At 51.2% G+C, this 21,046-nt stretch overlaps 2 protein-coding genes across 18 annotated transcripts in view; both read left to right on the top strand.

The window, feature by feature from the left end:
• Positions 1–21,046, top strand: part of LOC149332453 (uncharacterized) — a 200,834-nt gene that overhangs the window by 151,224 nt on the left and 28,564 nt on the right. For 11 of the 15 annotated variants that reach the window (XM_089558031.1, XM_089558033.1, XM_089558032.1 and 8 more), the window contains 3 exons: positions 775–868; positions 1,084–1,140; positions 3,695–3,840. The exons of 3 other annotated variants lie outside the window; for them this stretch is intronic. The gene's annotated coding sequence lies outside the window, so the exon portion shown is untranslated. Of the gene's footprint in view, positions 1–774; positions 869–1,083; positions 1,141–3,694; positions 3,841–21,046 lie in introns of those variants that run through there. One more of the 15 variants, XM_089558020.1, reaches the window with a different exon arrangement.
• The window catches only part of LOC149332452 (uncharacterized), a 61,028-nt gene continuing 51,712 nt past the window's right edge, over positions 11,731–21,046 (top strand). For all 3 annotated transcript variants that reach the window (XM_089558058.1, XM_089558059.1, XM_089558057.1), the window contains exons 1-2: positions 11,731–11,873; positions 15,667–15,965. In XM_089558058.1, coding sequence (XP_089414184.1) covers positions 15,864–15,965 — 102 coding nt within the window. In that variant the 5' untranslated portion in view covers positions 11,731–11,873; positions 15,667–15,863. The remainder of the gene's footprint in view (positions 11,874–15,666; positions 15,966–21,046) is intronic.

Here is a 21,046-nt window from a genome sequence, read left to right as displayed (position 1 = left end):
GACCCAGATATTTACGTCATCAGCATACATACTAAAGTGTATGTTGCCAATATTTTTGAGCTTTTCCGGGAGACCTCTCATAGCAAGGTTAAATAGAAGCGGGGATAAGACCGATTCTTGCGGGGTGCCCCTATTCCTTAGCGTAATTACCCCCGACTCTATGTCTTGATATCTTATTTTCGCTGTTCTATTTGTCAGGGGCCAACATGTGACGTCACTAGTCACAGTGGCTTCTTTAAAAGACCACATAGAGAACTGGACCTTGTGTTAGCCAAGCAGTCCAAAGAGCATTTGGCAGCTACACGTAGCCACTTGGTGACGGGGAAAAAAGAACCATTAGGATTCTCGATGTGTGATGTAGCACCTTTTCTTATCTAGGAGATGCTTAGCATTGTATAGGTTTTCAGCAGCCTGTGAACTCGTCTGCATCCTGTGCGCCATTGTTGCAGCTGCAGGAGCATGTGCTGAACACGTGACAATTGCTTTTGTGCAGAACAATGTGTGATCATGGTATATGCATCATCTTTACCATTCATTAAGAAAACCGACAATGCTACACAGGGTTTATATGTGCATCATTCCACGCTATAGTCATCATCCTACTGCCCATTACCCCGAAAAAAAAAACTGCGCTCATATCTGCCACATGGCAAGGGAAAAATTTTTTGTGTGGAGTACTTTGGGGTGCTGTAGTCGCAAACCGTTGTTCTGTAATGTGAAAACATAGTCCCAAATTAAACCTGGACTGATTGTTTTGCGGATGGTCGATTGCAGCAGGAAAAAGGACCGGACATCTGCAAGCTACGACAGGAGACCGACAGACACTGCACGAAGAACCCTCATAGCTGACCTGCAAGAGTGGCAGCAGGTGAGAATCAAACTCGAATGCAGGCAAAGCTATGTGGAAGGAAGAGCACGACAGTGATGGAGTGTAGCTGTGTCGTACTGCATTCACGAGTGTTTTTTTTTTAACATGCCTGTCTAACTCTTTGACAGAAGCCAACATATTGGAACATATTGGACATATTCATAACGAGCCCCTCATCCCATTTCCTTGTCTAACTCTTTGCTCGTTCTCTGCAGTTCATCTACTGAGTGACTTAGGAAGACAGTGCCATCAACGAATCACAGATTACTAAGGTATTCTTCATTCAATCTTATCCCCAGCGGTTGCAATCCAGGCCTCTGCATACCTCCTGTAAAAAGGCGGTGAATAGCATTGGCGAGATTGTGTCTGCGTGCCTTACGCTCTTCCTTGTTGGAATTTTATTGACTTTATGGAGGACTATGGCAGCTGCGGATTCGTTTATATATAATTTTACATAAGGCTCTTCTACGCCCTGATTCCGCAGTGTCTGCATTATTGCGGAGGTTTCGATTGAGTCGAATGCTCTCTGGTAATTTATGAGGGCTATATATATAGTGTTTGGTTATGCTCTGCACATTTCTCTTTTCACTTGATTGATGGTCTGAATATGTCCTATGCTCGAGTCTCCTTTACGAAAGCCCGCCTCATCATTTGAATGAAGTCTAATACCCCTGTCACACGGGCATTTCGAAGGCCCTCGAACCGATAGTCTATCGACTCGAAGGCGATCGAGCGCTGCTACACGACCAGTTTCAATGGCCATCGACTCAATAGTCTATCGAGTCGACGGAGCAGCCCGGAACTCTATCGAGATTTCGAGGGCCTTCGAGCGTTGCCGAAGGTTGCTAGCATTGCTTCGAACGACAACAAACATGGCGGCGCCCTTCAAAGCCGGACCCCTCGCTTCGGACTGAATTCTCGTTGTTGCTGCCATTTTCTGTCCGTTCACTGGTCAAAAATGGGGCACCGGTCTTTCACTTCGTCTCATCTTGCCAACAAGAAAACGTAGAAGTGATAAATTTGCTTTATTTTTTATTTAGAGTGACGATTCTGCCGCTGCTAGGCCTAAGAGGTTTGTTGACAGTAATGTTTCCCGTTTTGACAACTAGATGGCGCCACTAAAGGCTGAGTTTATTTTTGCGTCTCTGCAAGCATACGCTGAACTAAATGTGGGAATGCGCCTGCGTTTAGCGTACGTAAGCGTGCATACGCTCGTGGTACGCAGACAGCATAAATTTATGCTATTTTCTCACTGTATCTGTGTACGCCGCGAGCGGCGACGTGGTGCGCACAGCGAGAAGCAGCAGCGGCGCGGCCGTTCCAACTCGCCCGGGCGTCAACAGATCAGAACAGGTCCTAGTTTTTGCGGCGCGCAAATCCGCTTCGCTTGCCGGATTTATGAACAAGTGTGAACGCGCTTTATGATTTCAACATTTAGTTAAGTTTCGTCAATATATTTTTGTTATTTGCGCGAAACCGAACGTAGCGATTGTGGCGCCACACGAGCTTGGCGTAAGACGCGAGAACCATTTCAATGGCCATTGAGATTTGCCGTGTAGCAGCACCACAGCTCCCTCGAGTTCGATGGCCATCGTAAATCTCGATGGCCCTCGACTCGATGGCCATTGAAACTGGCCGTGTGACAGGGGTATAAGGTTGTCCTGACTGTATTAGTCCTTGCCTTTGTAAAGAACCCCAAATTTCTCGAATCTCAGGTCGAAATATCTGAAGCCTTTCACTACGGCGTTCCTCATAGCCTGAGTGCTTTGGGACTTTAAACCACCATAAACCACAAATACTTTATACGCAATGGACAGTAAGCTGATCGCTGTGTAATTTGTATCCTTTACGTCTCCTTTCATAGGGATCATGGCGTTAGCTTTCTCCCAAGCATCTGGTGCGCCCGAGGTCATTAGGCATTTGGTATACAGAGTGCATAGTTTTTCTTGCACAATCTCCCCTTCGCCTTTCAAAATATGTGCTGTTAATTGGTCCACACCAGCTGCTTTCGAACCCTTGGCGTTGCTCCTAGGCTTTCTCATCATCAAGCGGCGAGGAAAGCGTTTCCGTTTGAAATGTAATCTTCGCAGAAGGGAAATACTCCTTTGCTGCCGAACCCGCCTCGGTGGCTCAGTGGTTATGGCACTCGGCTGCTGGCCCGAAAGGCGCGGGTTCGATCCCGGCCGCGGCGGGTGAATTTCGATGGAGGCGATATGCCAGGGACCCGTGTACTGTGCGATGTCAGTGCACGTTAAAGAACCCCAGGTGGTCGAAATTTCCGGAGCCCTTCACTACGGCGTCTCTCATAGCCCGATTCTCTTTGGGACGTTGAACCCCAATAAACCAAACGAACCCTTGCTGCTGAAAGAACGTTAACAAAAGCATGCAGGGCCACTAAACTCAGTTTTACTAACAGCAATCACACGTCTCAATCAGTATCTTTTTTTGAAGGACTGCCTGGAGGAATTTTATTACTGCAGTTTGCACTGTAAACATGACAGGTCACTGTTTTACTTTTCTGTAAAACGCAGAAATAGCGAAGACACGAGAAGATTCACGCCAAGCGTTGCATGATCTAGTGCCTTGGACGTGTCATATCGCATTGGGAAGGCGCTCTCTTCGTAGCCGTGACTAGGTGCCAGCATGCCGTGCTGTCGTCTGTTTTTTTTTTATCCGTTTCGAGAGCCGCTACATGGCGCTGCTTTAAATTTGTGCTCTAACTGCTTATATTGCTTTTTTATTTCCATCCACTCATTTGCGCGAAGGTGTTGCTCATTATCGCCTTTTTCTTTCTATTTTCTAATATGTCATTTTTTTTTCACGCAGCAGAATTGCGGCTGTGACCACGCGACCGCAACCAGGTGGACACTGTCGTTGGCCGCTCCCTGCAGCACCCTCAACCGTCAGCCCCACAATGCCCGTGCCTAATTAAGCAATAAAATAAAATAAAAACCCTGAAAACGGCTACCAAACTTGAGTGACGCGAGATTAAACGACAGGAATTTGCAGTGCTGAATGCGCGTTCTGCAGCCCAATCGATTTCGTATCATTCATACGAAACGAAGAATTTGTACCGGCAATAGCGAAGGTGTCTAATGACGCAATATTCCTTCGATATTGCTAACGCTCGATACTCGTATGTTGGCTCTGTGTTTTTTGTTTTTTTTTGTGACGCACGGAAAGCATCCGTGAGAACACGGCTCTCCTTTATTTCTAAGCAACATGCTTCCAAACCAACGCTCTTTTTGTTCACACTTCCATCTTTCACGTTGCACTATACTGTTGCACACAGACAGCTGCTGCACATAAGCAACTCGTAAAAAGCGGCCGCCTTTTTTTGTTGTCAGTTTCTCCCCTCGCTGGCTCTGTCCCATCCTTTGTTTCGAGGTCAGCTGCAGCCACCAACACCACATGAAACTTGCGTTTTATCTTTAGGCTCATAGCAGTCGCAACGGCAATACCTGTGAATGATGCGACCACGAGTATACGCTAAAACAAAGTTCTCGCCGCAAACCGCCGCCAACACAGCGTGGCTGATTAGGCTAGCGCTGCATTTAGCTGCGCAGTGTTGCCGGACGTCAGCTTCCTACCGATGTCTGTGGAATATTTGGCGCCTCAAACGCACATACACACATCAATGAGCATAGAAAATGCCCGTGCAGCACTGGACGCTTCGATCGTGCTCGAAAACTCCGATGCAGATAGAGTTCGGAAACGCCCGTTTGACAAAGGCGTTATACTCGCAGGCCGCAGCAAATATCAACGGACACTGAACGCCTCCGTCTCGCTCACCCTGGTCGTAGAGCGCATCCACCGTGTCGACTCTTACTCTTTTATAGCGATGCCGCTTACCTCCGACACTTCAACCATCCATCAGGCCATATACACATGCACTCCATCACGCACGCACTTCGCTACGTAGTCTTAACATATGCTGGCGCCTCTGAAAAACATGCCAGTCGCCGTTCTCAAGTGCTCACCCTGAACAAACTCATAAATTCTTTGCTGGCCCTCCACAGGCACAAAGCTCTATAGGACTAGCCCCTGAGGTGTTCACAGACACCTTGTACAGAACAGGCCTCTTCCGTACCCTCCAAGTCCCCCGCAACCTACCCCACGAAGAACATATCATCCGGCTGTCCTATTTACTGGCTCGGCGGTGGAGATTCCCACACCGCTTACGAACACATTGTTTTCCTGACCTACTGCAGTCTCGCATCTGTATCACTAGCATGTGCCTCGCACCCATTCCACGTAACACGTCAACACAGACGCAGGCCGCTGCCGTAGAACCGAAAACTACCCAGGGACACAGTGGCAGTGACCTACACAGGCATCTACCTCACGGAAAACGCTAGTTTCACTGCAGCCTTGCCCCTCTAACGGTTTATCCCTGCATCCGGCAGGAATTCGCACGACTGTTCCGTATTCCTCCCTGCTCAACTTATAGCCAAAGAAATCCACGGAGTCGCTGAGGCCACCAAACACTTCACCACCATAATACCCCCTCCCTGACCTCGCAGGCAGCTCTGCGTACACTTCACAACACGGCTTTCCCCTCCCCTAGTAGACCTGCCAGAGATGCCGCCCTCAACACCGGACGCCGGGAATTTGGTGGACGAGCCCGTCGGTTGTGGACGCCGTCAGGGCTCACATACTGGCCACGAATATTTCACACATTAATAATGATTAGCTGATAGTCCCGTCTCAAATGTACCTATCAATCCGTGAAGTTCTCATCTTTCATCTGAAACATTTCTTGTGGCAGCCAAACCTTTTTGGTATCGGTAAACTCGTATCCAAGTGTTCCAACACACACACACACAAACACACACACACACACACACACACACACACACACACACACACACACACACACACACACACACACACACACACACACACACACACACACACACACACACACACACACGCACACGCACACACACACACACACACACACACACACACACACACACACACACACACACACACACACACACACACACACACACACACACACACACACAGATAGAGATATTACAAAAACTGACACAATACCACAGCACCCCCCCCTCCGCCTTCTGCGGCCTATCTGGCTTGCGTATTGGGACCAGAGTTTGCAACGCGCCCTCGACACACCGTATCCCAAGGCCCGTTGAACACCTCATCTATAGACCTTTGCATCGGGCGAGGGAGTTGTCGAAAAGCCTCCTCTCTGGACTGTCGGAAACCGGTTCCGCCGCCGCTTCCACCGTGCTAGCGAGGGGTGCTCACGACAGTCCAGTGAACAATATGGCAGCGCCCAGGGAGCCCATATTGCAAAGGTGTATAGGATGTTTAATAAAAGTGTGACACTGCGTCCTTATAACATTCCTACGTTGTCTTCACTTTGCGTCCCTGGTGGAGAGAAAGAGCTGGAGGGGACACTTAAGCTCTGCCTTTAAGGTGTGACGCGATAGTGGTAATCGCTTAATCTTCAGCTGTTTTATCATCTCTATTGCTGTGTTGTCTTGGACGGCCCTTACGATGTGGTACCGGTCCACCTCTATGCCACAGTGTGCGCCCTGTAGGTCAGAGGAGGAGGGGGAAGACTTTTCTTTGACCAGAGGTAAGTTGGCTGTTGGTCGCCATCCTCTTTGGGTGGTGTTCTTTTTCTAGAACTGCGCTGGCAATTATCTTGCGCGCCATTCTTAACCAGCCGTTGCTAGTATTTTCGGTCTGTGCTGGACGAGCAGGCTCCCTACAGGAGATTATCGGGTGGAACATGAGTGGTGGTGGTGGTGTGACACTTAACAGCGTTTATGTTAGGCGTTCAAAAGTTCCTGGGCCAAGGTGACGTGGGCGCGTTGCAGTTTCAGATCCAGGGAGGCAAGCCAGATGGGCCACAGTGGGGGGGGAAAGGGTAGGCGTGGCCCTGTGTAAGGCATTGTTCTATATCTGCATATGTGTGTGGACAGTTTGGGCACTGAGGTGTGGAAGTGTACGGGTATAGATATTGGGATTCTATCCGCAAGCTCTGTGTAGTGCAAAGGCCCGGGCCTCTCTGCGCCTTTGATCGCGCTCCGGGTGCATTTGTTTAGGGGGGGGGGGGCTATCTGAACTGCAGCTTTTATGGGAGTAGGGATTGTGGCAGTGCCGGGTATAACACCGACGGGCGATATGCGAACTGACTGCAGCAGAGCACGTCCTTTAGGGGTGCATGTGCTGTTGGTGAAAATTTTTATTTGTTGAAATAGAGTTTGGGAGCCACAGAGTGGCCCCGCTACATGGTCGGCGTCCCTAGTCCAGGACGCCACATGACGAGGCCCCGTCTCTCACCCGTTTCCCGAGAGCCCTTTGGGACTCAAGCGAGGAGCACTTGAGGAGGGCACTCTCCCATGCCTCTCTGGAAGGGGTAGGGGAAGGGGGGAGGTGGGGATTTAGAGTACATGCCCACACCATGTGGAATATATCACAGATCTCCGCACAGTGCGGGCATCGCCCATCCGCGTTCGGATCGTAATGTTTTATCATTGCAGGACAGAGTCGAGTACCTGTCTCCAGGCTCCTTAAAGTTCGCTCCTCCGTCTTACTCAGCCGCTTTGCAGGGGCCGGGAAAAGGCGGTGGTTGTTGCTATAACGCTTATTATTTCCCTGAATCCCAGCAGCGGCTGGTTAGTCTCCGAGCCAGGAGAGCTGGGGTGAGAAGCCCGGTGAGTAAGCGCTCGGGCAGCCGCGTCAGCGGCCTCATTACCTCGTAAGCCCTGGTGGCCTGGAGCCCAAATGATTCTTTTCGGTGTTGGATCAGTGGCAGTCCGTCTTAGACTACAAACAGCTAAGGGGAGATCTCCCGGGTCAAGTAATGATCACATGCTTTTCGGGAGTCCGTGATGATGATTCTCGAATTGGCGTGGGCGGCAACAAGCGATCGCTACTTCCTCGGCTCGCATTGAATTCGGGGCTCGAAAGGAGAGTCCATCAACGTGCATTTCCTGCTGAACACAGCGGCCGTGTAAAATCCCGTGGGCGATGACCCTGCTACGTCTACATGATATACACCGGGTCGGGAGCCGTGTTGTCTCTCAAGAGCCCGAGCCGGAGCTTGTCTGTTTTCGTGCATGTCGGTGTTCATGTTACGGGGGAGCGGGTGCGTGTGAGTCTGGCTAGTTGTGCCGTTTTTATGGCCTCACAGAGTTCCTCAAAAGTGTTATGTATTCCTATTCGAAGAAGGCGCTCTATGGAAGCGCATGGGGGAAGGCGCAAAGCTGTGCGCGTACTTCTCCGAATGAGGCCGTCCAAGCGTTTTCTATCTTTCGCTAAGAGGGGGAGATATGGTAGTGCGTATGTTATTCTACTGGCGATGTCAGCCTGTGTTAGTCTAAGCGTATTTAGTTACAGTAGGCACGATTTTATTGCGAAAGCAATACTACTTGCACTTTCACGCCTTTGCCGTGCCGCGGCGGTGACCACCATTGACCTTCATTTGACCTTGATTGCATTAGATTGGATTAGATTAGATTGGATTGGATTGGACTGGATTGGACTGGACTGGATTGGATTGGATTAGATTAGATTACATTAGATTAGACTAGATTACATTGGATTGGATTGGATAGGAGTGAATTGTATTGGATTGGATTGCAGTGGATTGGAATGAATTGGATGGGATTTGATTGGATTGTATAACCGATGCATCACCACAAGTCTAACCACAATCACCACCACCATCTACACTACCAGCTTTACCATGGCGTAGGTACGGATATTGCTTTCGCAATTACGGGGTTTAACCAAGCTAAGCCACAGCGAATTTTTCTATGTGCCACACGTTTGATGAACCTGGTTGCCTATTGTGTGTGAGTTTGGTGTGCTTGGATCGTGTCAGTGTGAGAGCCAGAAGTAGTAACAAACATTCCCAGTATGCGAATCTTTGGGACTGTGGGAATCGGTTCCTTGCACCAAACGAGCTGAATATATGATGGTGTGCCAGACGCTCGGCGGGTCTTGTATATGAAAAGTTGCTATTTCGTGGGGGAGCATGAGAACTCTTTATCATTGACGTACTATCAGCGTTAAATGAAATGCGAACAAAACACCTGAAATGCGAGCACAAAAAATAAAGCATATTAGAGGCTGGAGGTGAAATACAGGCGTGGGCAATTAACATTTCAGAAGAGCGGTCTTTTCGGCTTCGACGGGAAAATCAACTGCTCATGTATTTTGCCTCCCTAGTATAATATCTACGAGCTGTGCTGTTCGCGTTTCAATTGGCTTGTTCGCGTTTCAATTGACGCTGATAATACGTGCAAATGATATTTAGTGCTGTTTGTAAGCGGTGTTCTATCTTCGCGTCGCTACCTCGGCATGTCCAGAGTGTAATGTCATTGGCATAGAAGCTGAAGTGTAGGTTTGTTATCGAATTGAGTAATTTAGGTAATCCCATCATGGCTATGTTAGAGATTCGGGGAGAGGACCGCTCCCTGTGGGGTGCCTCGGGAACCGATGGTGATGTCGCTTAAGGAATGCGGGCCGAATGAGAGATGGGCTGTACGATTACTGAGGAAATCGTGAATGTAGTTGTACATGCGTTGTCCAACTTCGAGGGATTGCACGTTCGTTAGGATAGCCGCGTGGGTAACGTGATCAAAGGCCTTATTGAGGTTTACTCCTAATATGGCTTTCGTATCCTTTGTATCTGATGTTGGAGTGGAGGAATACATATGTGCGCTGCCAATCCTGATCTAAAACCAAAGATGCTGTTTGAGAGGAGGTCATTATCCTTCAAGTAAATACTGAGTCGCGTCTGAATGACATGCTCGAACAGCTTGCCTACACATGAAGTATGAGAGATGGGTCGGATATTAGTATGGTGAGGCGGCGTGCCTGGCTTGGGCAGAAATACAACTTTCGATGTTTTCCACTGAGGAGGTAGGGAACCGTTTTGCCAGCTCTAATTGAAATAGCCTGTTAAGGCTTCGATAGAGGGGGTGTCCAGATTTCGTAGTGCCGTCTTCGTGATCCTGTCCGCTCTAAAGTTTGGCTGGTGTACGTAGGAAATTAAACTGTATTCGGCGAAGAATGCGAGCTTCACGGATGGATAAGGACGGGTGTGGTGGTGGTAAATCAGCTAAGTTGAATTTTTGCTTCGTGTAGTATTCGTCGACACTCTGTCTGTAAGCCCTGACTGCCTGCTCCGTCGGTGGGCTCGTCCATGGGATCCCCGGCGCCCGTTGTATAGTATCGCAGGCAACCTGGTGAGCCAGCTCATTGTCTTGGATGCCCATGGGACTAGCGATCCACCGAAGGGTCACCGGTCGTGGGCTTAATGCTCTGAGGGTGGCGTCTAAGCCCGATCGGGTAGGGAAAGGTAGGGCTCTTTCATGGAAGGCACGCAGAGCTGCCTGCGAGTCTGTATAAACAACGTATTGGGGGGCAGGGTACCCCCTGCCCCCCAATGGGTGGCAAAGTGTGTGATGGCATCGGCGATCCCGTGTATTTCTAGGGCGAGCGTGGAGGGTGGGGAGGTGTATGGACCGGTTGTGTGAGTGCTGGTTGTAGAGAGGGAAGGGTGGATGAAGAAGGCTGCTGTGGAGCCCGCGGTTTCCGGGAGACAGGCGTCTGTGTAGGCCACCGCCGCAGCGTCCAAGGGTGGCTTGTGGTTGTATGCGTGTGCTTGGCGGCGGCCTGCGTGTGTGTGGGCGGACATGTTGCGTGGAATGGGTGCGAGGCGGAGGTTAGGGGGTAGATGTCTTTCTACAACCCCTAACCTCCGCCTCGCACTCATTGCACGCAACATGTCAGCACACACACGCAGTCCGCCGCCCAGCACACGCATACAACCACAAGCCACCCTTGGACGCTGCGGCGGTGGCCGACACAGACGCCTGTCTCACGGAAACCGCGGGCTCCATAGCAGCCTTCTTCCCCCACCCTTGCCTCTCTACAACCACCAGTGACACAACCGGTCCATACACATCCCCACCCTCCACTCGGAATATCTTAGCACGCAGGTTAGTCCTGGCAGCGCGGTGAGCTATCAGTTTTTCAGCCAAAATCTTCTCTCAGACCGTTTCGCATGCGTGGTCGTATTTGGATGGAGGCAAAATGCTAGAGGCCTGTGTACTGTGCGATTTCAGAGCACGTCGAAAAACCGCTGGTGGTGGAACATTCCGGAGCACTTCAGTACGGCGACCCTCAAAGTCTGAGTCGCTTTGGCACGTTGAACCCCACAAAACCAAAACTTTTGAATGTGAGTGCACGTTAAAGATTCACAGGTGGTCGAAATTATTCCGGAGACCTCCACTACGGCACCTCTTTCTTCCTTTCTTCTTTCACTCCCTCCTGTATTCCCTCCCTTACGGCGCGATTCGGGTGTCCATCGAGATGTGAGACAGTTACTGCGTAATTTCCTTTCCTCAAAAAAAAAAAAAAAAATCCGCTCCGCATCTAGTAGCGGACACGTGCTGTTACAAAGCCTTCCCCTCTGCATTCAATGTCCATCGGGTTCTCATTAATAGACATGCTCTTTGTGCGAAGTACGTCCGTTAGGGCGTCGGTGTTCGTTGGGTTGGGTGGTTTTTGAGGACAGGAAATGGCGCAGTATCACGCATCTGGATGGACACCTGAACCACGCCGTAAGGGAAGGAAGGAAGGTGGGAGTGAAAAAAGAGACTCTTTCAGTGAAAAACGGATCTGCTTTGCACCCTGGCCATTAAGCCTGAGGACATCATCATCATCAAAAAACGGATGCTTTCATCAGCGCTATGTTAGCAGCTTCCTAGCACCCTCTACAGGCAGAATCTTGTGGGCGTGTGGCAGTGAAATGCCTGGAGGGTACTTAGGGCTTTGCTGGAAGCAATAAAAACGCAGTTGGTTGCGAGCGGCATTGTCGTGCAGCGGCGTTTCTGTATCGTTCTTCCGACAAGCGTTGCAAGTTGGTGACGAGGGCGGAGAAATACCGACTTTCGGACGCATCGAGGCCTTCGAAGGAGATGGCGAAGGGCGGCCTGCTTTTGTGGGACAGGTGAGAGAATTTTTGGTGCGTAGCACTTGCAGCTGCAATCACGGATTTCTTCGATGTCAGTCCGAAGCCGGGGCTGCGCAATCTAAAACCTCTCTCGGTTTTGAGATAAGGAAAAGAGCATAGCTAGGTCCACGTCAAGCGAACCATGAACGCTGACTAAAAGTTTGGTAACAGTGTTTCATGGCTTATGGAGGTTAGGCGTCCCAAAACGACTCAGGCTATGAGGGACGCTGTAGTGAAGGGCTCCGGAAATTTCGACCACCTAGGGTTCTTTAATGTGCACTGACATCGCACAGTACACGGGCCTCTAGAATTTCGCCTCCATCGAAATTCTTCTGCTACGGATGGGATCGAACCCGCGTCTTTCGGGGTAACAGTGTTTTAGTCGGCGTTCGTGGTGCGCTTGAGGCGTTCACGGACAATGTGAACTAGCTCTGGGCATTTCCTTTTCCCAAAACCGAGATAGGTGTTTTACACCATGACTATTAGACTGGGTTTTGCGAAAAGGAAAGGCGCGTAGCTAGTTCACTTTGTCGGTGGACACCTCAATCGCTCCACGAACGCCGACCGAAAGCTTGGTAACCCAGCGTTTTAGTCGGCGTTCGCGACGCGCTTGAGGCGTCCACCGGCAAAATAGCTATGCGCCTTCCGTCCCAAAGCGACTCTGGCGATGAGGGACGCCGTAGTGAAGGGCTCCAGAAATTTCGACCACTTGGGGTTTTTTAACGTGCACTGACATCGCAAAGTACGCGGGCCTCCAGAATTTCGCCTCCATCGAAATACGACAGCCGCGGCCTTGATCGAACCCGCGTCTTTCGGGGGTAACGGTGTTTTAGACGGTGTTCGTGGTGCGCTTGAAGCGTTCACCGACAAAGTGAACTAGTCCATTTCTCAAAACCGAGATAGGGGTTTTAAACGGCGACTATTAGAGTGGGTTTAGCGAAAAAGAAAGGCGTATAGATCACTTTGTCGGTGGACACCTCAAGCGCTCCACGAACGCCGACTGGAAGCTTGGTAACAGTGTTTAGTCGGCGCTCGCGACGCGCTTTAGGTGTCCGCCGACAAACTAGCTATGCGCCTTCTCTGTTCCCAAAACCGAGAGATGGTTTACTGTTCATGGGGTTTAACGTTCGAAAGCGACTCTGGCTATGAGGGACGCCGTAGTGAAGGGCTCCAGATCTTTCGACCACCTGGGGTTCTAACGTGCAATCGCAAAGTGCGCGGGCCTCTAGAATTTCGCCTCCATGGAAATACAACCGCCACGGCCGTGATCGAACCCGCGTCTTTCGGGGGTAACAATGTTTAAGACGGCGTTCGTGGTGCGCCTGAGGCGTTCGCCGACAAAGGGAACTAGTCTATTTCTGTTTTACACCGTGACTGTTACACTGGGTTTTGCGAAAAGGAAAGGCGCATAGCTAGTTCTAACGGTAGACACCTCAAGTGCACCGCGAACGCCGACTGGAAGCTTGGTAGCCCAGCGTTTTAGTCGGCGTTCGCGACACGCTTGAGGCGTCCACCGACCAACTAGCTATGTACCTTCCCTTTTATCAAAACCGTGAGGTTTATTGTTTAGGGGCGTTTAACGTCATAAAGCGACTCCGCTATGAGTGAAGGGCTCTGGAAATTTCGACCCTGGGTTTTTTTACGAGCACTGACATCGCAGAGTACGCGGGCCCCTAGAATTTCGCCTCCATCGAAATACGACCGCCACGGCCGTGATCGAGCCCGCATCTCTCGGCGGTAACAGTGTTTTAGGCGGCGTTCGTGGTGCTCTTGAGGCGTTCACCGACAAAGTGAACTAGTCTATTTCTCAAAACCGAGATGTTTTACACCGCGGCTATTAGAATGAGTTTAGCGATGAGGAAAGGCGTATAGCTTGTTCACTTTGTCGGTGGACACCTCAAGCGCTCCACGAACGCCGACTGAAAGCTTGGTAACAGTGTTTTAGTCGGTGTTCGCGACGCGCTTGAGGCGTCCGCCGACAAACTAGCTATGCCCCTTTTTCTTTTCTCAAAACCGAGATATGGTTTGTTTATGGGGGTATAAATTTCTAAAGCGACTCCAGCTATGAGGGACGCCGTAGTGAAGGGTTCCAGTAATTTCGACCACCTGGGGTTCTTTAACGTGCACTGTCATCGCACAGTACGCGGGTCACTAGAATTTACTGCGTTCCAGATCACCGTGGGCCTCTTCGGAAAGCCGACAACGATGGAGATTCACAGGAGCAAGCGTTTCAGTAATTTCGTTCGCAAGTTTCAGGCTGCGTTTTCGGACGCGAGTCTCGAACCATCAAGCGTTTCCTTAAGCTTTTCGAGTGACGAGTCAGTGAAACGAAAAGCATACGTAGCAGTACAGTACCGAGGCCGCAAGGAGGACCTACTACTATTATTTACTTCATGAGCTACGCCAACGCTTTTCGGGCGCAATTGGTGCCATGCGTTGTGCATGGGACTGTCCACAATGTAGTCGACTGCTGCTGTCACGATTTGGAGGCCAGATAAGTCTTGAAGGAATTTTAGGAGCGTGATAAGAATGACAGACGCGGGTTCGATCCCGGCCGTGGCGGTCGAATTTATTCCAGCGACCCTCCGCGGTGGCTCAGTGGTTGTAAGGTATTTTCTACTGGGTCGGAATACCCGGGTTCGAACCCGGCTGCGACGGCGGCGTTTCGATGGCGGCGAAACGCAAAAAGCGCGAGGCGCCCATGTGCTGTGCGATGTCAGGCTTTTACTCCCTCCTCTATCCCTTCTGTTACGGAGCGTTTCGGGTGTCCACCGAGATAGGCAGTTGCTGCATCATTTCTTTATGTTAAAGAACCCCAGGTGGTCGAAATTCCCGGAGCCCTCCACTAGGGCGTCTCACATAGCCTTAGTCGCTTTGGGACGTTAAACCCCATAAACCAAACTAAACCATTTCTTTTCCTTTCCTCAGAACACATTTTTCATTTTTTTTTCAGAGGCCCGTGTACTGTGCCATGTCAGTGCACGTTAAAGAACCGCAGGTGGTCGAAATTTCCGAAGCCCTTCACTACGGCGTCCATCGTGGCCTCGGTCGCTTTGGGATGTTAGACCCCCATAAAACAGCATTCACCTTCGCAGCTTAGGTATTCCCGTATGCCCACAATTTGGCGACCACGTGCACCGGCCGTTAACACTAACGAAAACGAAGCTGGTCGCGTCGCAGGAGAGCGGATAATGCACGCGGTCCAATCAATTTTTTTTGCTCCCAATCCATTTTTTCATTATTTTTTAAAATCTATAATTCCATCTTTAATTCCTCGGAATTCTTACACAAAGTTAAATCATTAGTTTGGCAGCAAAGGTTAATAAATTAGCTTGGCACCAATTTACCTTCTTTGGGCTCTCCTCACTCTACCCTGGCCAATCCCGCGTCGTGGGTATGTGCCATGCCACCAAGGCAACATCAACAACAACAGCAATGCACGCGGCGTTCCGAATGTGGCTTGGTTTAGTTCGGTTTATGGAGTTTAACGTCCCAAAGCGACTCAAGCTATGAGAGACGCCGTAGTGAAGGGCTCCGGAAATTTCGACCGCCTGGGGTTCTTGAACGTGCACTGGCATCGCACACAACACGGGCCTCTAGAATTTCCTCCAAAGAAATTCTGCCGCCGCGGCCGGGATCGAACCCGCATCTTTTGGGCCGAATGTGGCATGCGACACCGCCGCAGCGGCAGCAATGGCGCGCGCGAACCGGGCGTGCAGACCGGGCAGCAGCAGCCGAAGCTTCAGAAGCAGCTCAGTCGTGATCTCTCACTCGGGCACTTTGACCACAGCTCTACAGCGATGGCCGTACCTGCCGACGGCGCGGTCAGAGACGGGAACGCAGGGGCGGCCGAGGTGAGCTCTTCCTGCCGCAGCACCACGAGCAGGTCCTCCCATCCGGATCTCTCCGAGCGTGCCAGCGACGGCAGGCGCGTTGCCTACCCACCAAGGCGTCCCGGTTTTCAACTGACTGCGCGGCTTCAGCTAGATGTCCGAGCTACGCGAGATGAGGCGTGCAGCTCAGCGGGCATTCGCTGCCAGGGACGTGACCGCGACGACGGAGCTGCCAGAAGTGGGAACGGGGCCACAGGTATGTGGCCGCACGGCCGATGTTCCTCGTGCACTTGAAGCATGCAATGGTCTCTGTGTCGAGACACTCATGGAAGCGTCGCGAGAACGCTGCACTAACAGTTCTTGTTCATGGGGTTTAGCGTCCCAAGGTGGCTCGGGCTGTGAGGGGCGCTGTAGTGGAGGGCTCCGGCAGTTTTGACTAAGTCTGGGACGAACTTACCGAGAGGTTTGTGTCCGGGTCTTGATAATAAGGCGGAAGCCTTTAATGCCTCATCGTTGTGAGCAGGAGTGTCGACAGAAATGTCACGCTTTTTAATTGGTCGAAATGGTCGTGACGTCACAGTGCGCGAATTTCGAACGGGGGCAATTGCACTTTGGCTAGTAACCATGCAACCAATTAAAGGGATGGTATAGTCATGCTCGAAGTGAAATAAATAAATAAAACCGAGTAGCAAACTGGTGGAGTTGGGAAATCGAACCAGGGTCTACGCAATGCGAGACGAGCACGCTAACCACTCCGTCATGCATGCTCGATGGTTTCGAATGAACAAACGCGCGTCTAGTGCGTACGGTGTCTTCGTTCAGTCTCATATTCCTCTCTTCCCTGACGTGAAGTTAAAAAAAAATCAAAATGAAAAAAAAAATAAAAGACGAAAAAAAACGTCAATGCAAACCAGTGCGCAAGGAAAGGCTTTCGCCTTGCAGCACTTTAGGGAGCCAAAATGCCCCTTGAATTTTTTTTTGTCTTCCTAGAGGTATTCTCAATCGGCCGAGGTCAACTTGGGTCTACTCCGGTTTTGTGGCACAGCATAGACGTACACAGATCGAGGGGGGGCGGGGGGGGGGAGGGCAGAGGTCTCGCTGATAGACATGAAGGGGTGTGCAGTTTTGTACCACACTGTTCTTTGCTGCACAGAAGAAGTAAATGGGCGCTGCCATTGTGCTCCCTCCCCCTTATAGACAGGCCTGTGCACGCTTGTGGCACTAACAACTCCTTTAGGTTTGTCTCTCTGTCTGTTGATGCAGAATAGGGCAGGCCTTATTGCTTACACTTCGTGTTTGACCCGCTGCAGTGGCTCAGCGGTTGAGGCGCTCGTCTACCCAGCCGGACTACACGGGTTCGAACCCGGCCGCGGTGGCCGCGTTTCGATGGAAGCGGAACGCAAACGGCGCCCGGGTGCTGTGCGATGTTAGTGCAGGTTAAAGATCGCCAGTGGGAGTGAAATTGGATTGTAAAACTTTTATTGCGTCGAGAGCAGGTTGCGGAGGCACGTACTAGATGGCCGCTGCTAGCTCATGGCTAGCGGCGACGTCGTTGGCCCGCTCGATTGCCCGCACTTGGAGCTTGGGGTCCGAGCTGACCAGCACGGCCTCCCACCGCTCGGGAGAAGGGAGCTGTATCAACTCCGCCGGAGGCGGATCATCTGCGCAATTCCACAGAATGTGGTCGTAGGTGGCCCTTTCGCCACATTTATGGCAGTTTGGATCGTACTGGCCAGGGTACAAGAGGGCAAGCAGAGCCGGATTGAGAAGGGAGCGTGTTTGAAGACGGCGCCAGGTGACTTCCTGCGCTTTTGTTATCGACTTGTGGGGAGGGGGATATGCGCGCCTCTCCAGCCTAAAGTGATGGGTGATGTCATGAAATGAGATTAGCCCGTCCCTCGTGAAATTCGGGTATTTATGTTTACAATGAGTAATTACTCATTGGCATCCACCCGAGCGCAGCCAATGGATGCCAATGAGTAATTACTCCCTTATTATAAGTGCAAGGTTAAAGAGGAAAGGCGAGAGCACCGAGCCTTGTGGCGTGCCTCGGCTGCCAAGAGGAATGGGGCTCCGATTTGAGGCCACCTAACACAAGCTCTGCGGTCCGCTCGGATAGGAATGAGCGCACGTAATTGAATGTCCGTTCTCCCGGGTCTATTTTAGAGAGGTTCGTGAGAATGGCCTCATGCGAAGCGTTATCGAAGGCCTTGTTCAGGTCTAGCCCGAGCACTGCCTTCGTCCCAGTTCCGCGTGGAGGGTCTAGCACCTCCATCTTAAGCTGGAGCATCACGTCCTGCGTGGATAAGCTAGCCCTAAAGCCAAACATTGTGGGAGGAAGTAGGTCGCGATCTTCCCCGTAATTTTGCAGTCGGTTAAGGATGACATGCTCCATAAGTTTTCCGATGCAAGACGTGAGGGAGATGGGCGGCAGATTCTCGATCGAGAGTTTCTTTCCCGGTTTGGGGATGAAGGTCACCCGTGCATGCCTCCATTCCTGGGGGATCTCGCCTTCCCTCCAGTAGGTGTTCATTAGGTCTGTCAGAGCCGCGACAGACTTAGGGTCCAGGTTTCTGAGCGTCTTGTTCGACACTCCGTCCGGTCCCGCTGCGGAGGTGGTAGGGAGCTGACCCAGAGCAAACCAGACCTCGGCGTCCACTATGTCTGCGTCCAGGGTCTCATTGGGGAGGCCCTCGTATGCGGGTAGGGGGTCCGTATGTGACGTGTTCAGGTAACGTTTTTGCAGTTCGGCGAATAGCTCTGTGTCTGTACCCTGATACTGGTGAATTAGTTTCGTGAGGTGGTCTCGCGTTGTGGATTTTGTGTGTGTTGGGTCGAGCAGGTGGCGGAGCAAGAGCCATATCTTTTTGCATCCCATCTTCCCATTCATATTATCACAAATTTGGCCCCATTCTTGTTCTTGTAGTTCTAATGTGTATTTTTCGATTTGGCGCTCGAGTTGCGCAATACGCTTCCGTAAGTTTGGAGCAAAATGGTGGTTTGAGCTAGTTGGTACATCTTTAAAATTTCACCAGCGCTGCGACTAAAAACAAGAACAGAGAAGGAAGACAAGGACAAGCGCTAGCGCTTGTCCTTGTCTTCCTTCTCTGTTCTTGTTCCTAGTCGGAGCGCTGGTGAAATTTTAAAAATTCCGTAAGTTTCTGTTGTGTCTCTGTTTCTTCCAGCGATTCAGCAGGCTGGCGTGCGCTTCCCACATGTGTAGGAGTTTAGAGTCGGTCGTTTGATGCGGCTCCTCAATAGGCGTCTCGACCGTAGTGGTCTTGATATCGTCTTTGAGTGCAGCGATCCACTCCCTTAGGTTGTTGATCTGGCCGGGGGCAGTCTGCTCTCGTAAGCGCCTGAACCTATCCCAGTCGGTAATGCGAGTGCGCATGAGGTGCAGTTTGTGCAGTTTCGTGTCAAATGTCGTGGATATTATATAATGGTCGCTTCCCAGCGTTTGTTTCGTGTTCGACCAGCGGGCGTCGCGAATGTTTTTGGATAGTGTGAGATCCGGTGAGGTATCTACGCTAACGCTATTTCCGACCCGCGTGTTTTCTTGGGGATCGTTAAGAATTGTGAGGCCCAGGTTTTGGATCGTTTGCCACAGCTTGGTGCCCTTGGGGTTGTTTTTGCGATAGCCCCAAGCCGAATGTTGGGTGTTAAAGTCGCCTACCACAAGGAGTTGTGTCCTGGCGGCCAGGCGCGTGGCTTTAAGCAGTAGGTCTAGAATTCCTGACCCTTTGTCTTTTGGGGAACTGTATAAGTTCAGAATAAAGAGATTGGCGTCTCCCTTTTTCCTCGGCACAATTTCTAGTAACGTGTATTGTTCGTTACAACTGTCTATAGTGTGTTGTATAGCCGTAATGTTGCGTTGCACAAAGGTAGCGGTAAACGGGGTCGTCGTCATCGTCACTGAGTTTGAGGGTGGAATGAATGATTTATAGCCTGGTAATTTCGCCGGGCCGCTAGCTTCTTTAAGGGCTATCACGTCCGGTTGTCTACCTAGGTTTTGGATGTGAAACTGCAGGTTTCCCCGTTTGTTGCGGAATCCCCTGCAGTTCCATTGCGATACCTCAATTTGTTGGCGAGGGGCCATGGTGGGATATGGGAGGGATTATTACGGGCAAGGTCGCGGCTGGTGGCATAACGTTACGGCTTGCCTCCAAGGCCGCGAGGCGCTCTACTACTTGATGGAAAAATGCAGCGATGTTTGTACCCAGGTGGGCTACTTCCCTCGTAAGATGGTTAACTTTTTCCTCGAGACCGCTAAATTTGTTCTCGAGGGCATTCACTTCGGCTCTTATCTTGTCTGAAGCCTTAGGTTTGATTGTCGGTTGCCGGTTGTCCTCTTTGGACGCTTCCGCAGCGCGTTTCGATTCGGAGCCCTCGTCTGAAGGAGCCGGCCTTTTGAGGTTAATGCGGAGGTTAATGCGGCTATCCGTCTCCATCGCATTACTGGTAGAAGATGTAGCGCTGAGCGCGGGAGAGGGGGGCGTGCGAGATGCGTTCGGCATGGCTGTTGCGGGGGGCTGTAGCGATTTAAACAGCCTTTTCATTTCGGCCATCTCTCGCTGCATTTGCGCAATGGTTTCGTCTCTGGACTGTATTTTAGCTAGGAGCTCCTTCTCGCGAGCGGTGTAGTTATGGGAGGCCGTACCCGGCCAGCTCACCTGCTTTGTCGAGCAGCTTCAACTCCTGCTCCTGCTCGCACTCCTCCGTCTGTCCTTGTTCCCCTGCCTCGAACTGGCACCCTGGCTCGACGACAGTGGTGGGAAGGAGGTGGATCTGTCGCGGGAATTGCTGCCACGACACTGGCTGGACGATAGGTTGCCGGCCTTGTCTCTGGAACGCGACTTGTGTCCGGACTGCTGGTCGCTTTCTTCGCTGGTCGCTTTCTTTTGTTGTTGGTTGTATCGGGGGCGGCGGTCGACGAAGCGATGCTTGCAGTTCCTGCTGCCGGTGTTATGGGCGCCTTTGCACACAATGCACTTTGGCGTGCAGGTGTGCTCTTCCCCCTCGGCTGGGGGAGGGTGTTCTTCGCAGCATCTGCGGCACAGCTGGTTCCTGGGTCTGTAGCAGACGTCTGCCCGATGACCGACTCTTCTGCAGTTGAAACAGGTTTCGACCTGCTCCCTGTACGGGTGCACACGGAAAGGACTCTCCCAATAGTAGATGGTGTCTGGAGCCTTCTTGCCGGCGAAAGTCACCAGGATAGACATTGATTGTCCGAGGCGGCGAGCATCCACCACCGGAATCCCGTGGTTGCGCTTCAGGAATCCCTGTCGGACCTCATCAGGTGTCCCGCCATCGTATGCATAATAAATGACGCCTCGC

The sequence above is a fragment of the Amblyomma mixtum genome, chromosome 8, assembly GCF_055824585.1.
Source record: "Amblyomma mixtum isolate Tamu chromosome 8, ASM5582458v1, whole genome shotgun sequence".
Lineage (NCBI taxonomy): Eukaryota > Metazoa > Arthropoda > Arachnida > Ixodida > Ixodidae > Amblyomma > Amblyomma mixtum.
This window is presented reverse-complemented; position numbering and strand designations above follow the sequence as displayed.